At 36.7% G+C, this 19,911-nt stretch overlaps 1 protein-coding gene across 6 annotated transcripts in view; it reads right to left on the bottom strand.

The window, feature by feature from the left end:
- Positions 1 to 19,911, bottom strand: part of LOC108714283 (microtubule-associated serine/threonine-protein kinase 2) — a 143,508-nt gene that overhangs the window by 8,977 nt on the left and 114,620 nt on the right. For all 6 annotated transcript variants that reach the window (XM_041590442.1, XM_018258372.2, XM_041590443.1 and 3 more), the window contains 13 exons: positions 16,792 to 16,893; positions 10,006 to 10,138; positions 9,318 to 9,388; positions 8,192 to 8,283; positions 7,463 to 7,671; positions 5,861 to 5,999; positions 4,628 to 4,760; positions 3,552 to 3,717; positions 2,963 to 3,064; positions 2,761 to 2,883; positions 2,139 to 2,248; positions 1,210 to 1,361; positions 170 to 492 (listed from right to left, as the gene is read on the bottom strand). In XM_041590442.1, the coding sequence (XP_041446376.1) occupies positions 170 to 492; positions 1,210 to 1,361; positions 2,139 to 2,248; positions 2,761 to 2,883; positions 2,963 to 3,064; positions 3,552 to 3,717; positions 4,628 to 4,760; positions 5,861 to 5,999; positions 7,463 to 7,671; positions 8,192 to 8,283; positions 9,318 to 9,388; positions 10,006 to 10,138; positions 16,792 to 16,893 (1,855 nt within the window). The remainder of the gene's footprint in view (positions 1 to 169; positions 493 to 1,209; positions 1,362 to 2,138; positions 2,249 to 2,760; positions 2,884 to 2,962; positions 3,065 to 3,551; positions 3,718 to 4,627; positions 4,761 to 5,860; positions 6,000 to 7,462; positions 7,672 to 8,191; positions 8,284 to 9,317; positions 9,389 to 10,005; positions 10,139 to 16,791; positions 16,894 to 19,911) is intronic.

The following is a 19,911-nucleotide window of genomic DNA, read 5'->3' as shown; positions in this document are numbered from 1 at the left end:
CAAAAGCAGACTTCAACGAAAGATGCCCTAATTTACGTATCTTCTAGAGAGTAAAATAAACAGTTGGAAAAAGCAAAATAACAGTAATGAATAAGGTCTTAAAAATAAAACAAGTTCACTTTATTGTGCTGTGTGGTAACATTACAGGCTGACAACACAGGGTAATTACCAGTCAGTGTGGTTGAGCTGCTAGTATTGCTTATGGTTGAAGAAGGTGTAGATGGCACCAAATCATCATCTAGTTTCAGCTCTCTTTCCACTGGCTGCACAAGCACAGGAAGGGCGTTTCCCTCTTTTGGAAGAGATGATGGGCTTGCGGTCACATCCTGCTGAGATTGGCTTAGCTTCCTCTGTAAGTGCAATTCTTCTTCAGTGGAGATGGCAAAGCGAGGCATATCAACCAAAGCAGAACATCGCCTCCTGACTGTAAGCGGTGGGCTTGAGTCACTTTCTGTGTGAGAGGACTCGGACGCAGACAGTCGCTTGCGAAGGCTAAAGACAGAATAACAAAACCATGATTAAAAAACACTACAAAAACAACCTTAAAAAAATATCACAATAGTTATACGTTAAGTCATTCTTTTAGCAAGTTATACAACTAATACTTGCTGCGTTTTATTATGACAAAGTGACCTGTAATGATGTAACTAGTGATGCATTGTCTTAAAGTGCTCCCCAGATTGAGGTTTTTTTGGATTCAATAAGAAAAAAAGCATAAAAATATTTGAAATTATTTTTCAGCCCCTGCGTTTGCGCAGGCAGAGCAACCTATAACAACCAATCAGTAGGTAGCATGTGCCGCTAAAAGCAAGCATTTATATAAGTTGTCATGGGTTAGTGCACCTAGGCAAACTTAGTGCAGTTTATTACATATGGCAATAGGATGTTACACCAGATGTAATATGTCATGTTTGTGTTACATTAGCATTGTTCCAGTGTTGCTGTGTTATACTTCCATGGTGCTATTGTGTGACTAAACCAAAATGGAAAACAAGGTTGGATAATCACTTGTGCCTAATGGGTCACTGACCAACTCACAACAGGCCCAAACTCTGTAGTGTTCACATTCAGTAACTTTTCCTGTGTTTCTTGCTAATAACGTGTATTTACAATAACACGCTTTTTTTAATGTTATCGCATGCAAAACCACATTTTGTACACAGCTACTATATGTACTGAGCAGACAGAACAACTGGCAAAATCCCTTACATTTCAGGGGATCCGATAACCCAGCCCCGATCTCTGTTCTTCAGCCCACCCAGACCGTCCAACTTGTCTTCTTTTTCCTCACTCAGGCTGCGTTTAGTGGGTGGAGGAGTTCTCTCTTCATGAATTGAAAGGCGCTCCATACTGCTATAAACCTGCACAGTTTTATTGGATTAGACTTATTGTTTGAAAGAAAAGGTATGGAAGTATTCTACAGAGTAAGAACCAATGAAACTACATAACGGAATAATCACTACATGCTACAGTACCGTCCAACTCAAGCACGATGACATAATAGGATTAATATAAATATATTCTCTGTTTAGTACAATCGAGAAATGGATGGAACCATTTTTATAGATTGATGCTCCAAATAAAGCAATAATTGTGCTTTTTTCTGCAGTCTACAACTAGGTAAAAAAAGAAAAGAAAAAAAAGCCCCCCATCCTGTTCACAAATCCTGACATAAACAGGCGAGTCATTATACAAACACACCAAAGAAAATAACTTTATTTACAATTGCTTTCACTTTCCATTCAGCACTTCCTAGATGTCACTGCTCTCCCCACATTCCCCCAGTTCTCAACCATTTAATTGTGTAACCAGGCCATGGGGATGGAAATTGGGTCCCCCTATTCTGGTGCACAAACAAGATTCTGAGATGCAAGTTTTGTCTTAATAACAGTGTCCACAAAATGGCTCCTGCCTGCTTGCTATAATTATGAATTCCCAGATTGAAGGAAACAAGATTCAAATAATTTATATAGTGTAATTAAAGTTTATTTTGCTGGACTAATGTGATAAAATAGGATTTTGAATAATTCTTTTGGGTGACGGGTCCCCTTTTAAGTATATGGTTTCATTTTCCACCCTTATGTGTGTGTGTGTGTACACCCCACATTTTAAAATGCATTACAAAGCTCAAGATTTACCTTGCTAAATCGAGGAGAACATGATGAAAACTGTCTTATCTCTACTCGATCTTCATCATTTGTGTCTTCCTCCTCTTCAGAATCCATGTGCTGGTATCTTTCAGAACGGGCTGTGTGACAAATAGGCCGTCAGTGTGTGTACATATTTACTGACTTTAGACAATAACCACAGATAATTGGAAATGTTGTAGATTAAAAAAAAAAAAAAATTATTTAAAGGAATAGTTGAGTTTTTCCAAATATCATTTTTTTATGCCCATAAATTAATCAAGAAAACCTCTGCTGAGCTCTAGGTGTATCAGAAGGCAGGAACAGATATATGGGGAGTGTGAATAGTGTATACATTAAGGATCTGGTTTCTATACAATCTGTGTTCAGCATTAGAAAGCAACTGGGAGAAGTAAAGCATTACAATTATATATATATATATATATATATATATATATATATATATATATATATATATATATATATATATATATATATATATATATATATATATATATATCTACCTATAGATCTATAAAGATATGATTTAGCTTAAATTCTACATTGCATGCAGTGTATACAGCAGATAACTGCTGACAGCTAAGCAGAATGAATTTGTATGGCGTTTTCTTACTGTCAAAATAACTGGTGTCATCTTCAGATTCTAACTGGGGAATGAACTCTGCTTTCTGCCGCAGTAAACCATTCCAGTCCACGTCTTTAAAAAAGCGATGCTGTTTAACCTCAATTGCGCTACCTAGAAAATACAAATAATGGTTATATGTTGTTGTTTTCACTCAGTTTCTGGAAACGAGCACAGTGCAATAAAATCAGACCTGTTCCTAGTCTCTCCAAGGGGTTTTGCCGAAGAAGTCTGGATATCAGATCTTGAGCATCTGCAGGCAAAGCATCATCTCCATCTGGCCAGGCAATCTCATCTGTTAAATAACAGAACCTCAGCTATGTAACAATTACACCTATGGCATTTTAATCCAATACATCATTGTGTAAATAAGTTTGTGTTTTCAAAACAGAACAGTTCCGCTATTCATCCATCTGATCCTATCTCTTTCTAACATGCATACTGGAGAAGATGACAGGCCCAGTCACTAGTTACACACTTACTCATAACGATCACCATCTGTATTGTTTATTCAATTCTGTACCTATATACATGTGTAACAAATCATGTCGTTTTACATAAGGTACAATAATTCCTAATCGTTTCTCCAAAGCCAAGCCTGCATACACCCATTCTAATACACAAAAAAGTATACTTATCCTATCCAAAACCAAGATGTGAGTTTATTTTTAAACCTCTACTATTCTAATACTTCAGTATTTTAAAGCCATTAAATAAAATCTCAAAATGGGCAACAAATGGAGTAATTTAGTTTGTTTAAAAAACGAAACAAATGTATTTACCGCTGATGACTTGTCCAAACAATTCTTCTGGCGTATCACCAAAGAAAGGAACGCACCCGACTAAAAATTCATATAGAATAACGCCCATAGCCCACCAGTCCACAGGTTTCCCATATCCCTGCCTCAGGATGACTTCTGGTGCAATGTACTCTGGGGTCCCACACACCTGTAGGAAAAAAGACAAAAACTTTGTAGTGAATTTCCTTTCAGCCCAGAATCCTACCGTTATTAATAAAAATAAGGATTAAAGGAATTGTTCAGTGTAAAAATAAAAACTGGGTAAATAGGCTGTGCAAAATAAAAATGTTTCTAATATAGTTAGTTAGCCAAAAATGTAATGTATAAAGGCTGGAGTGATTTGACATATGTCAGTCAGATCACTACTTCCTGCTTTTCAGCTCTCTTGGTTTACACTGACAGGTTACCCTGGCTACGAGGCAGTAACCAATCAGAGAATTGAGGGGGGGGGGGCACATGGGTCATATCTGTTGCTTTTGAATCTGAGCTGAATGCGGAGGATCAATTGCAAACTCACTGAACAGTTATGTCCCATGTGGCCCCCCTTCAAGTAGCTGACTAACTCAGAGTTAGAGAGCTGAAAAGCAGGAAGTAGTGTTCTGGCTATTATGTTAGACATTCAGTCACTCCAGCCTTTATATATTCCATTTTTGTCTAACTAACTATATTAGAAACATTTTTTATTTTGCACAGCCTATTTACCCAGTTTTTATTTTCACACTGAACTGTTCCTTTAAAGCAATAGTTACAGTTGAAAATAAAAACAACAGATGACTGTTCTCTGCTCTTTTCTAGGCGGAGCAACGTGAAAAGTTTACCCTTTCATTCTAAAATGTTCTCCTTACCGTCTCCCAACAAGTATATGGCTATGTTGTTTCAATGTCATATAAGCAGCATAAAAACTGCAAAAGAGAGTTCTAGGCAAAATATGGGAGATCATTTATAAACATTTGTGTTAAAAGAGAAGGAAAGGTTAAAACTAAGTAAGGCTTATCAGAAAGGCCTATATAAATATACCAGTAAACCCTCACAGTTACGCTGCTCTGAGTTCTGCTTACCTGTTTATCCAAAAATTCTCTTGTGTCCTTTTCAATATGACCTTCATACAGGTTTGTGGTTAGACTCATGAGCCCAATTTTAGAGAGACCAAAATCTGTGAGCTTGATGTGCCCCATTGAGGTGATAAGGAGGCTGCAATTATAGTTTAAAAGATATGTATTAATATGGAAAATTAAACACATTTTTGTTCTGTTTTCCCCTTTTCTCTATGCAGTGCACTGGTTCACACAGAGCAGCAGAACTAAAGAAAATCTGTTAAACATAGCACAAACACAAGCCAATATGTTCTAATTCTTTTAAGAATAGTTTAAAATCCTTTCCAAAGAATCCCCTTCCTACTATACCTTGGTGAACTGATTTTTCATACGCAGAAGGCTGATAATCAATTTAAAATGCACTTTACTGCAGATAATGATTAGCACAAAATATTCAGCAAATTGTAATAAAAAATATAAAGCTTTTTTTCCCCTGAATATGTCATTGTTTTGTTATTGTGGGTCATTGGTGTGGCAAAGTATTCAGTTCTGATAATGGGTAGAACTCCCTCCCCCTCTCTGGTTGACTCTCTATTAGATTCTGTTGGACAGCACTGGATAGTTAATAAAGACATCATATATTAAATAAGAATTGAATTGCAAATGATTTTTTATTTGAAGCAGAATATTACATTACTGAACCACTTTCAAAGCCATTTTTCTTTCTTTATTTTACAGTTTATGGAGGTTTTTGGCTGCACTGGCTCTAACATTATGCCTGAGGGATGCTGTGCTATTTAACTGTGCTATTCAGATTGTCTCCAATAAGGATCTGCTTTGCATATTCTGAAGTACACAGTCAAAGGAAGGCTACACTAACCTCTACAGAATAACTTTTCAAGAGCACCTGGCACAATAAACTTTGTTCTATTTGCTATTCAAGTGGACCCAATTTTGTCCAAGGTAAGCAAGGAAGGATATTTACTTTCCATAACAACCTCACCCTTGAAATGCCAGCAGTGTTTTCCAGTTCACTGAAAGCATTTCAGATGACCAGGGGGGGATTGGCACTTTAATTTTTCCAGTATTTATATGAGCTCACCAAAAATAGATAGAGTACTACACATTTTATTTTTAATATTTTGCTACAATAATTACTGTAAGATTTAATTTCATTAATGCAGAAATGATATGTTAGGTTATTTCTATAATTTTAAAGTTTCTTTTTAAACTAAGTGCCATATTATTAGTACATACTTATCTGGTTTGAGATCTCGGTGGACGATTCCATAGTTATGAAGGTATTCTAGCGCTAGCACAGTCTCTGCAAAATACATCCTAGCCATTTCAACTGGAAGGGCACCAATACTTTTCAGAAGTGTGGCACAATCGCCTCCTGTAAAAAAATTAAAAAAACATTTTAAAATATGGTGAAACTAACAAATGATAAATCACAATCTGTACCTAATATTGAAAATAGGCACCTGAAGTGCATTTCTGCCTTGTGGTTTGGGATGAGTAAAATATTTCGCTATGAAAAAAATGCCAATACATTCTTTAGATGTTTAGTTTGAAAAAATGTTTGAAACAATGCATTTGGCAGATTTTTTGCCGTTTCGCAAATTTTTGGCAAATCGAAATGAGACCAATTCTCCCTTCACTACTTGTGGTATTTTCATTATGGCTGCTACTGGACAAAATGTTCCCTGCAGCTTTAAAACAAATAAAGTGATCTGCAGTGTAACCCCTCCTGTGGCTGATTCAACTCTTGTACCTCTTCATTCATTGACTCATTCACCATGCCACTCAAAACAAAGTAAGGCTTGCGGTGTTGTCAGACTTTTGGACCACTGCAAAGAGAGATGCTGGCTTGGCACCTGTACAACCCATTTCTTTAATCATATATTATTCATCAGGATGGTGGCTTAAAGGAACAGTAACATCAAAAAATTAAAGTGTTTTAAAATAATAAAAATATAATGCAGTGTTGCCCTACACTAGTAAAACTGCTGTGTTTGCTTCAGAAACACTACTATTATTTATATAAATAAGTTGCTGTGTGGCCATAGGGGCAGCCAGGTTACACAGCAGATAGCAGATAAGCTCTGTAGAACATAATGGTTATCTGTTATCCACTATTTAACCTGTGCCATATAGACTTTTTTCAATTTACGCCATTGCTACACAGCAGCTTGTTTATATGAACTATAGTAGTATAGTATAGGGCAACAGTACATTATATTTAATTACTTTAAAACACATTTTTTGGTGTTACTGTTCCTTTAATGGTTAGTCCAGCATTGGGGACCTTGGTTTGATTACAGCCTGGGCACTATCTGCAAGGAGTTTCTATTTTTTCCTTGTGTTAGTGTGGGTTTCCTTATGGGTACTCCAGTTTTCTCCCACACTCTAAAAACCTTAGTGTTTGTGTTATATTACACATATTTAAAGGGAACAGCTGCTGTTTTCTAATGTCTGCTGTGAACTACCACAAGCCAAAAACCGTTCAAAAAACATATGCTTTTGCTTTCTTGACATCCTTTATTATGTTTTTTACTTAAACTGGGCTGATCTAAGCACACAGAAAAATGTATTTCCCACTAAACTCTCTCTCTCGGGTACTTAGCCAGTACTATTCCTACATGCTGTAAGAAGCAAATGCAAACAGACCGGCCAGTTTGGGCATGCATGAGAGGCCATCGTGAGAATTCATAGAGAAGCCTATTTAAAAAGACAACATAAACATCTGTCTTGGAGTTTGCTACAACCCCCAAAAAATAGGGTGCAGTACTCACAAGCTAAAAGATAAAATATCTTAAATATGAATTAAGGACAATAATAATTCAAGATAAAGAATACCTTCTACATATTCCATGACCATACATAGGTGCCTCTTTGTCTCAAAAGAACAAAACATGCTGACTACAAATGGGTTTTCAGCAAAGGTAAGAATATCCCTCTCCACAAAGGCTTGTTGGATCTGGTTCCTAAGGATTAAATTTTGCTTGTTTATCTTCTTCATTGCAAATCGCTGCCTTGTTTCCTTGTGTCGTACTAAATACACCGCTCTGTAAGGAAACAACAAAAATGAAGTCCATACAGCGTATTAAGTCCATATAAAATATCACGGGTGTATGGTTATCAGTGCGGCTCCCTATTACATTTCTAGAAATATTTGGGAAACTGGTTTTGCCAGCTCATAACAACAAAAACAAATAACGTTCTATAAGAAAGTAGGGCTTATTTATTATTGTGTGGCAAAGGATAAATATAGCACCAACCACCAATCATTTGTGCAAGGTTTGACAAAATCTGGAAGCTGGATTTGTGATGCTACTGTTTGATTATGGTTATAACAGCATGATATATAAAAATTTCTATCATGAGGCCCTTTTGCCAGGGTGCTCGGCAAATTTCATATATTGCCAAAAAGACCAGCAAATAACAGGTGTAATCACATAGGTGCCATGTTGCAGTTCAGCACAAACTTCAGAAGGAGCACAACCCTCACAGGACTTTTTCACATAATTCTGAAAGTGCTCCTTCTGAAATGTATATCTATTTTCCTAGACCATAATCATCATTTACCCATAAGCTCCATTGCTGATCAATTTAATGTTCTCAAACTCCTCTTCTGAGGGTGTTTTCTTTGGTTGAATGACAGCAGCACCACTGCGACCCTAGAAATAAAGGAATCCCTGTTATGCTTAACAACAATATTCTGACGATGCTGCTTAAAGATATTTATTAATGGCAGTTAAAAGACTAGTCCTGTACACCAAATTAATACACCTAGAGAATAACTGACCTCTGCTACATAGTTTCAAGTGACCAGAGCAAAAATACTGGTTTCAGTAACTTTAAGCTTATTGAAATCAGATTAAACGATAATTTAAAGGTGAACTACATTTGTAAGGGAACAATACTAACATGATTTTTCAAGGAACTTGTCTAAATTATTATTAGTTGGTCTAGCATGCAGTCCCGTAAGTATTACAATTGCTTTTACAATAAATGTATTTAGTAAAAGTGTCTCTTATTGCTATAATAAGGGGGTTACAGATCAAAAGTCGAATTTTAGAGTTTTTTATACTTAGAATGAACTCACAACTCGAATGGTTTCGTATTTAAGAAAAATATCAAATGGAAAAAACTTGAATCAACAATTATTTTTTTTTGCCGAAATCTCGAATTGCTCGACTGAGCAAAACCCCAAAAGAAACTCAAACACGTGGTTCAAGGGATCTCTGCCATTGACTTCTACATGAGCTCAACAGGCTTTAGATGGTGTATTTTGGTTTCGAGTGATTTCCAGGATCGGGGTATAATAAATCTGGTTTTTAAGCTCGTAAAATTTGAGTTTTATCCCAAAAACATTGAAAACTCAAATTTTCATGGAAAACAATCTATATCATGGAAAACAATCTATATCAGGACACAATACAGATTGTGAGTGCTCACTTTTGCTCCAGCTTCTTGATCAAAGCTGAAGCCAATTTATAACTGTAACTTGGTGAACAAATGAAAGCAAAGGTTCTGTTCCTTGTAATAACTCCTGTGTTAGCTCCTTGGGAGCCAACACACTTCACACTCTATAGGGCAGGTACTTGCTGTCCCTAAAAGTACTGTACAGAGAGATTTGTGTAGAGCACAATATATAAACATCAGGCTGGTATTAAGAAAAATGTTAAGATGCTTTTATTGGCTACATTACCTCAATACATCCTCCGTCCGTCTCAGGAGTATCTGTATTACTGCTGTCATAACTATTCAGCTGGGCCATTTCTAAAACAAATATTTTAAAACTAGATTAAAACAATTAATACAGACACCAAAATCATGTATTGATTCAATAACATATATTTGAATAATATGTAATTATGCAGCTTGTGATAGAGTAGTGGTGACAAGAAGAATCTCTCATTCTGTAGGTTGTAGCCTCTGAGTCTTACTACAAGCAGTATGTGAGAAAATGAGTAAATATTAGGTGTTCACAGAGTAGATAGCAGTTCATGGTGCCAATAGAAATAGCAAGGAAAATGCAACCATGCCACATACTTAAGAGGATCTCGAAAGCTCATTACTGCCGCTAGGAAAATTCCTCCTATGGTGTCCCTATGAACAGGTGTCTGGTGTGTTTTACTTTTTAAGAGCAAATTATCTCCTTCTGGGATACTCTGGTCCATAACCACAACAGTATTACCAGAATCATACGTGGGGATTAATAGGTAGGGAGGTATTGCCTCTCAAAAAAAGACCAACCACTATATATATCCATAAGATTTGTCCACTTATATTTGTTAGAAAATACAAGTTCTTTATGCAGCCTTGATGAACTTATACCTGTGTTCATGGCCAGCCAGCTGCTGCAATGGGGAAAACGTGGTTTCCACAGTACTCACCCTCCAAGGGATCCCGTGTGAGCCCCAGTTGGCTGATGATATAACGGGGAATATCTGACTTAATTCCTTCTCCTTCTTTGGCATGGCCTTCTGCAGCTTCCAACAGATGGTAGAATTCTTCTGGATCAAATTCCTATTGATAAAGCATCACATATCAGGAAAAATAGAACACTACAGTCAATAGTATCTGTGTATATACCTTTTTCTGTTTAAATATAGTAGGTAAAACAGAAGGAAACAAAACCCAGTATTGGATTTACAAGTAACAATTGCAGCGCCATGCAAAGGTTTTAATGGATATTGGGCATGCATCATGTTTAGTTGGACAATTTTTCATCTTTAGAAAAATCTTCAGAAAAATGTTTTGTTGATGTCCACAAGGCTCTGGGCGTTGGACTTTTATACAATTAACTCAGCTGTCAAAATTGTGAAATAATTATAATGGCTAGAAATCTACCTCCCCTTCTCCCATTGCTGATTAAGACAAAGCCAAGATAATTAGACTTGCTCAAAGAACAGCACATAACATTTCCATGCTCATAATTATTGGTTTTTTACCATGTAGATCATTGAGGTATGGCGGGATGCTGAAAAAATGTTTTCAATCTATTATTTTTATATTGTGTGGGGTAGTGGCTGGGGCTGACTCCCAGTGTGTAGGGTTATATTTTTTTTAAAAAAACATCTGATCTGGCAAAATCAGATTTTTAATATGGCATTTATTTCAGTACTAATTTAGCAATACTTTCATTTAAAATGTAATTATTTTGAATACTGATTTGACTTTTGAGACTTTTGCTTGCACACAATCCCTGCATGGTTTAAATTAACTCTCTACTTAAGCTGCCCATAAACTATAACTTCCGACGACATCGCCAATCGAGCGGATCTTTCCCCAATATGCCCACCAACCGCAGGGCTATATTGGGGTTATCCGAACGTTCGGATTACAATGAGGAGCAATGGGCCCCGACGGGTCATCACTGGAAAAATGTAACCTTCCCGATTGATATTGTAGCCAGATATCGATCGGGAAGACCCCACCGAAGCCCCCATACACGGCAGATAAGATGCTGAATTGGTCTAAAGGACCAATATCGACAGCTTTAATCTGCCCATGTATGGCCACCTTAAGATATAGTAACGTGCCATTTCTACTGAAGTCTACTGCATCAGACAACTCACCTGTGTATTACAAAGTGTATAATGCGCATGTGCCTAGAGTATAAGAAAAAGCCTGCATGAAAGATGACACAAGCATTATCTGATCTTTGCCAGCCCTCCATCCCATACCGTGCCCTGTGGTTTCCATGGCACAAAACCAAAAACAGCAGAGATCACCTGTCCTGTTCAAGCATACACTGAAAGGTCCATTGGCCATCTTAATAACGTTGGTGAAACAAAGATGGCACCTGCAATCTGCTATGCATTCACGATTGGTAGTATAACGTAGAGTAGCATACGGAATTTTCGGCCTTCCACTATACAGATTGTGAGTAGTTAATTATATATTAATAGGTATCTATATATTGTGATATATTAATGTGAAAATACAGGTATGGGAACTGTTTTCCAGAACGCTTGGGACCTGGTGCTTTCTGGATAACGAATCTTTCCATAATTTGGATCTCCATACTTTAAGGGGGTTATTTATTACGGATTGAGTTGTGTTTTCCATGAAAATTTGAGTTTTTGAGGTTTCGTTTTTTGGTGAAAACCCACATTTTCAGGTTAAAAAAAACTTGAACTTTTAAATTTTTTTGGAAAAAAACTCTCTAATTTGTTTTGAGATTTATTATACCCCGACCCTGGAAATAGCTTGATACGAAAATACATACATAGTACATGGGTATCAGGTCCCCTTTTATGGCGCCTAGACAAGATTTTGGCAAGATGCAAAGCTTGCCTTAATAACAGTCTCTACAAAATGGCGCCTGCCTGCTTCATGTGATAATGAATTGAAAGAAACAAAAAATTGAAATAATTTATATAGTGCAAGTGAAGTTTATTAAGATTGACTAAGATTATATTATAGAATTTGGAATGATTTCTTGGGGTCACGTCGATGATTTTAATTACACATGAAAGTGTGTTAAACATTGTCTGTTTTATGTATTGTTTAATTTGCAATGTCCAATGGTACAGTAAACTCTCCCTGAGACATGATCACAACATCCAGATTTTTGCTTTGTTTTCTGGTAAAGGAACACTGACTGACTGGAAATGATTGATTCTAGCAGGAGAGAAACACTTTCTAACAAAAGCCTGTCATCAAATAAAGGAAGAAATATTGATGTCGCAATCTTCACTGGCCTTGAGGGGCTGCAAATCATTATAGCATTTTTGTAAAAGCCATAGGGACCTTTCTCCTAGAGAGTTCTTGATGGCGGCTCCAGCTTCACCTGAAAAGATTGCTACACAGCTTCCTAAACCATTGAAAACAAAGACAAAGACATTGCCTCCAAAATCCTGTGTTTGGCAGTGACATTACAAAGCGAATGCCTGTAACGGCCGTATCTTCAGATTATTCACATTATTTCTTATTTCATTCAGTACATGGGGTGTGTACAGTTGCGCTGACATTCAATTCAATGTCTAATGAATAGGAACTAATAGGAGGATGATGTTTATTAAAGAAGTTGTGCGGATGCTACTTAAACTGTTCTCAAAATTTATATGAAAAATCTACACTGGGATTTTTGTATTTATTTAGTTGATAACAAGAGTGGCCAACTCAGTGCTGAAAGCTTATACAATACAGAAGGGGTCCCCAACGTTTTTTTTTACGATAAAATTGAATCTATGGGAGAGCGCCTTTCCATAATTCAGAGCTTTGGGTTTCCGGATAACAGATCCTATACCTGTACATTTAAATTTCTGAATGGCAAATGCAACATAAATTGCAGATGGCAAAAAGTGCAACAAAATTTGGCATGTAGGCATCACTTGTCCTTTAAATATTTATCCAACCCTGATGAGAAGTCAAAGAATCAATGAAAATAAACTGGATTACAACACTGGTCTGTAAACTCAATGGATAAAAGTCAGGCTCATATTGAGATATTTCTATCATTACTATTGAGAAATCTTGTGACTAATCCAGAAAACGTTGTTACAAATACACTTTGAAATGTAAACAGGAGTTTTAAAACTACAAAGCTGGCACACACATTTCCAGAAGAAAAGAACATGTAGAATACTGTATACAACATGAAGAGGGAGTTTGTTGTCTCGTCTCTGAATTGAATACACAGAGAAGCAACAAATGCAGGGGAGAAATGTGTCCCAAAGTCACCTAGTTGTCTGATGCAAATAAAATGATTTATGAAAGGCTTGATTCCTCAGCAACAGATATTTACTCTGTGATGTGCCACCTAACACTTAACACAAGTAAAGCATTTCAAATCTTAATACTTTTAATGATATCACCCTGGCAACCAAAAAAACCCAGGAGTAAAATGATAACAAGTTTAAGGCCACAAATATTGTAAAAAGGTTTCTCATGACTAGGGATGGGTGAATTTAACCAGTTTATCTTCGCCAAAATGCATTAAAGTCTATTAGAGACAATTGTTTTTTGATGTGCAACATTTTTTCTCTCCAATTGAAGTCTATGGGTGTCATTTCTGTGATAAAACGCTCCGAAAAAATTCGCTCATCCCTACTCATGCCATAATTGGAATTACAGAGCTGTAAATGTCAGCACAGAATGCCAGAAACTGTCCTTAATTGTTTCACATTGCAGTTTCTGAGAATAGCAGATCTAATGGCTCATATAAACAACTGGAAATGCAGAGAGTAAAGGTCCCCATAGACGCGACGATTCTTCAAGCCGAATGACCAATTTTTGAGAAGTCCGACCAATCCTTCGAAATTATCGTGCGGTTAGTGGGATTCGAACGATCGTACATCTTACGATTTTTCTTCCGACATCTGTCAGGAAATTGATCGGCCAGGTCAAAAAATCTTTGTCGGTCCCAGTGCAATCTATCTATGTTTGCTGATGTTGATGGTCAATTCGTTCCGAGATAATCGTGGTCTCGCGAGGAGGATCTGATCTGTTAAAAATCTCAACATCTATGGCCAGCTTAACATAATTCCTAACCAGATCTGAGCCAATTTTGGGCAATCAGTCATTGCTTTTTCACCGTAATACATTGTATGCCACTAACCTAGCCATGGACTGCAGGTAAATAGCAGAATAGAAATAAATCCTAGTTACTAAACTCATTGCAAGAGCTCTTAACTCCAGTACAACACAAAACATTTAAAAACAGATTATTAAAGTTATGTAGGCTAAATTGGTGCAATGTTAGGTTTTTTTTGTCTAACTAAAAAAATAATAAAATACATGTTCCTGCCCCCCCATAGAAGAATTTAGGCCTAAAATAACCCCAACTTTCACAACGTAAAAACTAAAGCTTTTTTAATTAGAAAATGGGAAATGATCAAAGTTTATTCTAAATCTAAGAATGAATTAGGTGCAAATAGACCGTAATTTTACCAATAATACCACAAAACATTCTCAAATAAACCAAATCTGCTTGCATTCCACCAACCTCCAAAAAACATACAATTGCAGTGAGATAATTAAAAGTAATCTTTCAGAACTGCAAAGAAACAAATACATACAAGCCAGTAAACTGCTGGGTGCAGAGAGCAAAATAACATGCTTCCTAAACTGCATCAGAAATCCCATATGACATCTACTCATTTTTACACATTTCAGTTTTAAGGGGGTTATTTATTAAGGTTCGGGGTTTTTTGCCACGAAAATTCAAGTTTTTGAGTTTTTTTTCCTTTTGGTCAAAAGTCACATTTTGTGGTTAAAAAAACAAATGTTTTGAGTTTTTTTTTTTAGAAAACTGGAGTTTTTTTTTTATTTAATCTACATGTTTGCACACTCAAAACAAAAACGAGAACAATTTAACACGTGGGTGGTTTGAAAAAATAATTTTTACTATTGTTCAAAAAACATTTTACATAGACATTAGTTATATGCAGCAAGCAAGAAATCAGCAAGGGAGCGGATACACCTACCAGAAAAATGAGAATGGCCCCAACGCTTCGGCACCAAGGCCTTTGTCAAGGGGATTCTCATTGACAAAGGCCTTGGTGCCGAAACGTTGGGGCCATTCTCATTTTTCTGGTAGGTGTATCCGCTCCCTTGCTGATTTCTTGCTTGCTACATGAGACTAATGGGTGGTTAATTTTCTATGCTACTTTTTTAACATTGTATAAATTGCGCCATGTGTTGTATGGCATTGTCTATGTAAAATGTTTTTTGAACAATAGTAAAAATTATTTTTTCAAACCACCCACGTGTTAAATTGTTCTCATTTTTGTTTTGAATGTGCAAACATGTAGATTGAGTATTGACATTGGTTACCTTTGGTAGGGGTAACATTTGTTTTTGCACCTCTCGCTAATTTTTGAAAGTTCTGGTGTGCCCTCCATCCATTATTAATTGTATATGTTTTTTTTTATTTATTATACCCCAACCCTGGAAATACCTGGAATCCAAAAATATACAATCTAAAACCGGTCGAGGTCATGTAGAAGTCAATGGCAGAGGTCCCTTGAACCATTTGAAGATGATAATAGCCTTCATGATTTTTGTTGTTAAAAAAGAAGTAAACCCTTCCTACTAAAATCTCCTACTCCCCTACCCTAAATAGACCCCCCTCTCTGCTCCCCCCAACCTAGGTGGTACCTTTGCTAAATGCTCCCCATCGGAGTTCACGGCAGCCATCTTCTTCTCTTTATCTTCGGGAAGTAAGTGCCGTATCGGCGCACGCGCAGTTACAACTGCGCAGGCACCGAAAGTCACGGAAATTGCCAAAGCGCTGGAATAAGACCCGAAGATTACTGAAGCAGCTGAAGATGGCGCCCATAAGCTCCGCTCTGCACCGAGGGCTAAGTAAAGAGTTAGGGGCAATTAGCAAAGGTACCACCAAGGCTGGGGGGGAGCAGGGTCTATGTAGGGTAGGGGATTTTAGTAGCAAGGGTTTGTTTCTCCTTCAACCCCAAACTCACTGAATCAAGTATTTTTCCATTTGAGTTTTTTCTTAAATCCATTTGAGTTGTGAGTTCATTCAAGGTATAAAAAACATCTAAAACTCGACCTTTGATAACCCCCTAAAAGTAGGTGTGGGATTGTGTAAGAATATATGGCACAGTTGCTTATAATGCATTCGTACATCCCAAGTTAGTTTGGCAAGGAATTAACAGCTAATCTATTGTGATCTTCAGATAATGGCCATCATGTTTTGCTTGTCATCCGCTGAAGAGAAAAACAAGGCCATACTAAATTATGAATATGGTGACCTTCCTGTAGTCTTATATCAGAAATAAATAAATGTTTCCCTGGCAAAACAAAAGCACTCCTCAAGCCATTCCCAAGCAGCCCAGAGTTAATTCATAAATCTTAGGATAGTGATAGGAGGATCCCAGGAGACAGAACGGCTACAACTGACAAGCAAATATGTAGCCTTCATGACAAGTCCTTCAAGGGTACAGGTTAAAAAAAATTTACTGTTCAATTAGACAGGAGCAAACAGCAGAGTTAGGTGTTACATTGGCATGAGCAAGGTCACTGCATTGGAAGTAAAGCTGAACAATAACACAGACAATCTACAAATCAATCTGTTTATATCAGACATGAGCTGCCTTGAGTAAAACCAAATCATGAGCATTACATATTGATAACAAATTAACAGCAGTGCAGCAAGGCAAGGAGTTCTCTACACACTCTAGTACTCTATTAAGTGACAATAGTGACCTTACCAAACACTCCAGGAGTCGGGCAGGACGAGCAATGATAATCATAAGCTTTTTCACCAGTTGGGTAACAAATGCCACCTCTGAGCTCTCGGACCGCTCGTGGGCCTGTTAAATACAACATTGGAAAATGATTGTCAAAGTAACAGTGAGACACATTTACACAAAAAATGACAAACATATTCAGACATTCTGAAAATACTATTTCTGTTTGTGTTAAAGGGATAGTTCACCTTTCAGTTAACTTTAAGGAGTTATTTACTAAAATCCTAATTTATCTCTTTTTATTTAAACTCCCTTGCTCGATTTGACCTTAATTATTAATAAAATAACCCAAATTAATCAGAAAACTGAAAAATGTGATACAATTGAGCAAAAACGTGGCTTTTTGGGCTTTTTTCCCTGAATTGCTCGATTTTTTGACTTTTTGTTGAAATCCACGAACCCAGGGCAAACTATGAAAACTTCAAATTGAAATAGGTGCCTCTCCCATTGACTTATACAGGAGCTTAACAGGTCTAAGATGGGTAATTTTCTGATTCTGGCTTTTTGCAGCATCAGGGTATAATAAATATGAAAAAAATGTGAGTTTTTTTCCCACAAAAAATTGAGTTTTTGCCCCCAAAAAGCCCGACCAGATAAAATCGGGGTTTAGTAAATAACACCCTAAATATGTTATTGAATGTGTCTTTTTTTTACAACTTTTCAGTTTTTCTTCATTTTTATACTCAAATTATTTGTCTTCCTCTTCTGCCTCTTTCCAGCTTGTGATATAAATGCTACCTGGTTGTTGGAGGTCACTGACATCTGCAGCTAAAAAGCTATTGTTCTGGGAGGCTACAATTTTACTTTTGTATTAGTGATCTTTCTATTCAGATCCTCGCCAATTGTTCTTGTCTCTCACTGTAACCACAGCATGGCTGCCAGGCTATAATGGGCCCTAGAAAATCACTGCTGAAATGCCAAACTGGAAAGCTGTTGAACACAAAGCTAAACTATTTAAAAAAAGATTTAAGGCCAAAGCAAAGTTTCTTAGAATTATTATTAATTATACTTGAAAAACCAGTTGACATATATTTAGGCTGCATTCAGTCCTGTACAATATCTGTTTTAGGGGGATAATAAAGCAATGCCTTTTCATATAGTACAGTAGCTGGTGAGTAAGTGGCTGTTGGATCACATTCAGTCTCAGGCTTGACCAGAGACATTAGTAAAGAGCTGACTCCACTGAATCTCTCAGGTGTGAAAGAGACAATCCTGTCTATAAGCCCCAGAAGCAGCTTGTAAGTGACACATTTATTAATAAATGAGACGTGTACTTTACTTAACATTTATTATGAAAGATGCATATGAACAAACACAGCAGTGAAAAAAATACCAAAGGGCTCCCATTTTGCTCATGTGTTTTTAGCATTAACTCTTAGTCGGCTGTACACAGTTTGTTTTGCAAATCATATTGGGTGGTTCACATTTCAGTTAACTTTTAATATGCTATAGAATGGCCAATTCGAAGTAACTTTTCAACTAATCTTCATTATTTATTTCTTATAGCATTTCAATAATTTGCCTTTTTCTCAACGCTTTTCAGCTTTCAAAAGGGAGTCACTGACCCATCTAAAAACAAAAGATCTGTAAAAGCTACAATGTATTGCTATTGCTACTTTCTATTCATTCCCTCTCCTTTTCATATTCCAGTCTCTTATTCAAGGAGGTGCATGGTTGCTAGGGGAATTTGGAGAGCTGGAGAACTGTTGAATAAAAAGGTAAATGACTAAAAAAAAAAACTACAAATAAAAAAAAAACCTTTAGCAAATGGTCTCAGAATATCACTATCTATAATCTATATAACACAAAAAATAACCTCAAAGGTGAACAACCCCTTTAAAGCACTACTTCCCTGTCCTGCCATAGCACAAAGTGCAAAGACTGCCTTCTCCATTTTGCTAGTGTAACACTTCTTTCTAACAAGCTTTCCTTACCCAGCAGTCTCTCTCTCCTGCCTGGCTACACACAACTTCCGTTTAGCTGGAATAACCACCAAGTTTCTTTCTTTTTTCAATCGATCCATTATGTTACACCTGCTAGATATAGATTATTATTTTGTTTCCTAGAAAAATGCTATATTTTGGATAGGGATGCACCGAATCCACTATTTGGGATTCGGCCGAATCCCCGAATCGTTCATGAAAGATTCGGCCGAATACCGAACAGGATCCTAATTTGTATATGCAAATTAGTGACAGGAAGGTAAAAAGTGAAAAAAAAAATTTACTTCCTTGTTTTGTGACAAAGAGTTATGTAATTTCCCTTCTCGGCCCTAATTGGCATATGCAAATTAGGATTCCGATTCAGTTCGGCAGGCACAAGGATTCAGCCAAACCCAAATCCTGCTGGAAAAGGCCGAATCCTGACCGAATCCCAAACTGGATTCAGTGCATCCCTAATTTTGGATAAATTTGCGTATATTTTTAGAACATCATCAACTGGAAGATCAGCAATTAGCTTTGTTCCATTTATTGTTGTTATAATAATAATAATAAAAACATCTAATACATTTAAAGTATGTCCCCACAGGTAAAAGAAAAAGCCCTTTAATTATAGGCGCTTTCTTAGATATGTATCCAGGTTCAGTCTTGAATCTATAAGACTGAGAACTCAATCTTAACAAATTAAAAAGTATATCTGCTTTTTGTTTTCACTTGGATCAAAACTACCACTACCTGTAATAGGGAGAGTTTCTTTAAATAGAGATGAGCTCTGTATAAACAAATCCCCCTTCTTATCTGTGGAATGGCCATTTGATTAACTACCTTCTTCTCATCCCACAGTTGCTAGGATGTTAGAGTTTTTAGTTCACCATAGTTATTGTTTATCAAAGCAACAAACAAACAGCAGGTTCCCTACAATCCCTGTTCATGTAATTCCCCTCCTGAATGAGGGGGGTATACATCCCATTTAAGAATAAATGAGTATTAACATATTTAAATAAACTTTCAATGTTGGGTGCACTTATACAGTAAGTGAGTCAATATCAACTATTGCAATAAGCAAACATACAAATGGCTTTGTATAAAGAGCTATGGAAATAAATTCTATCAATGGATATAGACTTTAACGCTGACTTGT

This window comes from Xenopus laevis, chromosome 4L (assembly GCF_017654675.1).
Source record: "Xenopus laevis strain J_2021 chromosome 4L, Xenopus_laevis_v10.1, whole genome shotgun sequence".
Lineage (NCBI taxonomy): Eukaryota > Metazoa > Chordata > Amphibia > Anura > Pipidae > Xenopus > Xenopus laevis.
This window is presented reverse-complemented; position numbering and strand designations above follow the sequence as displayed.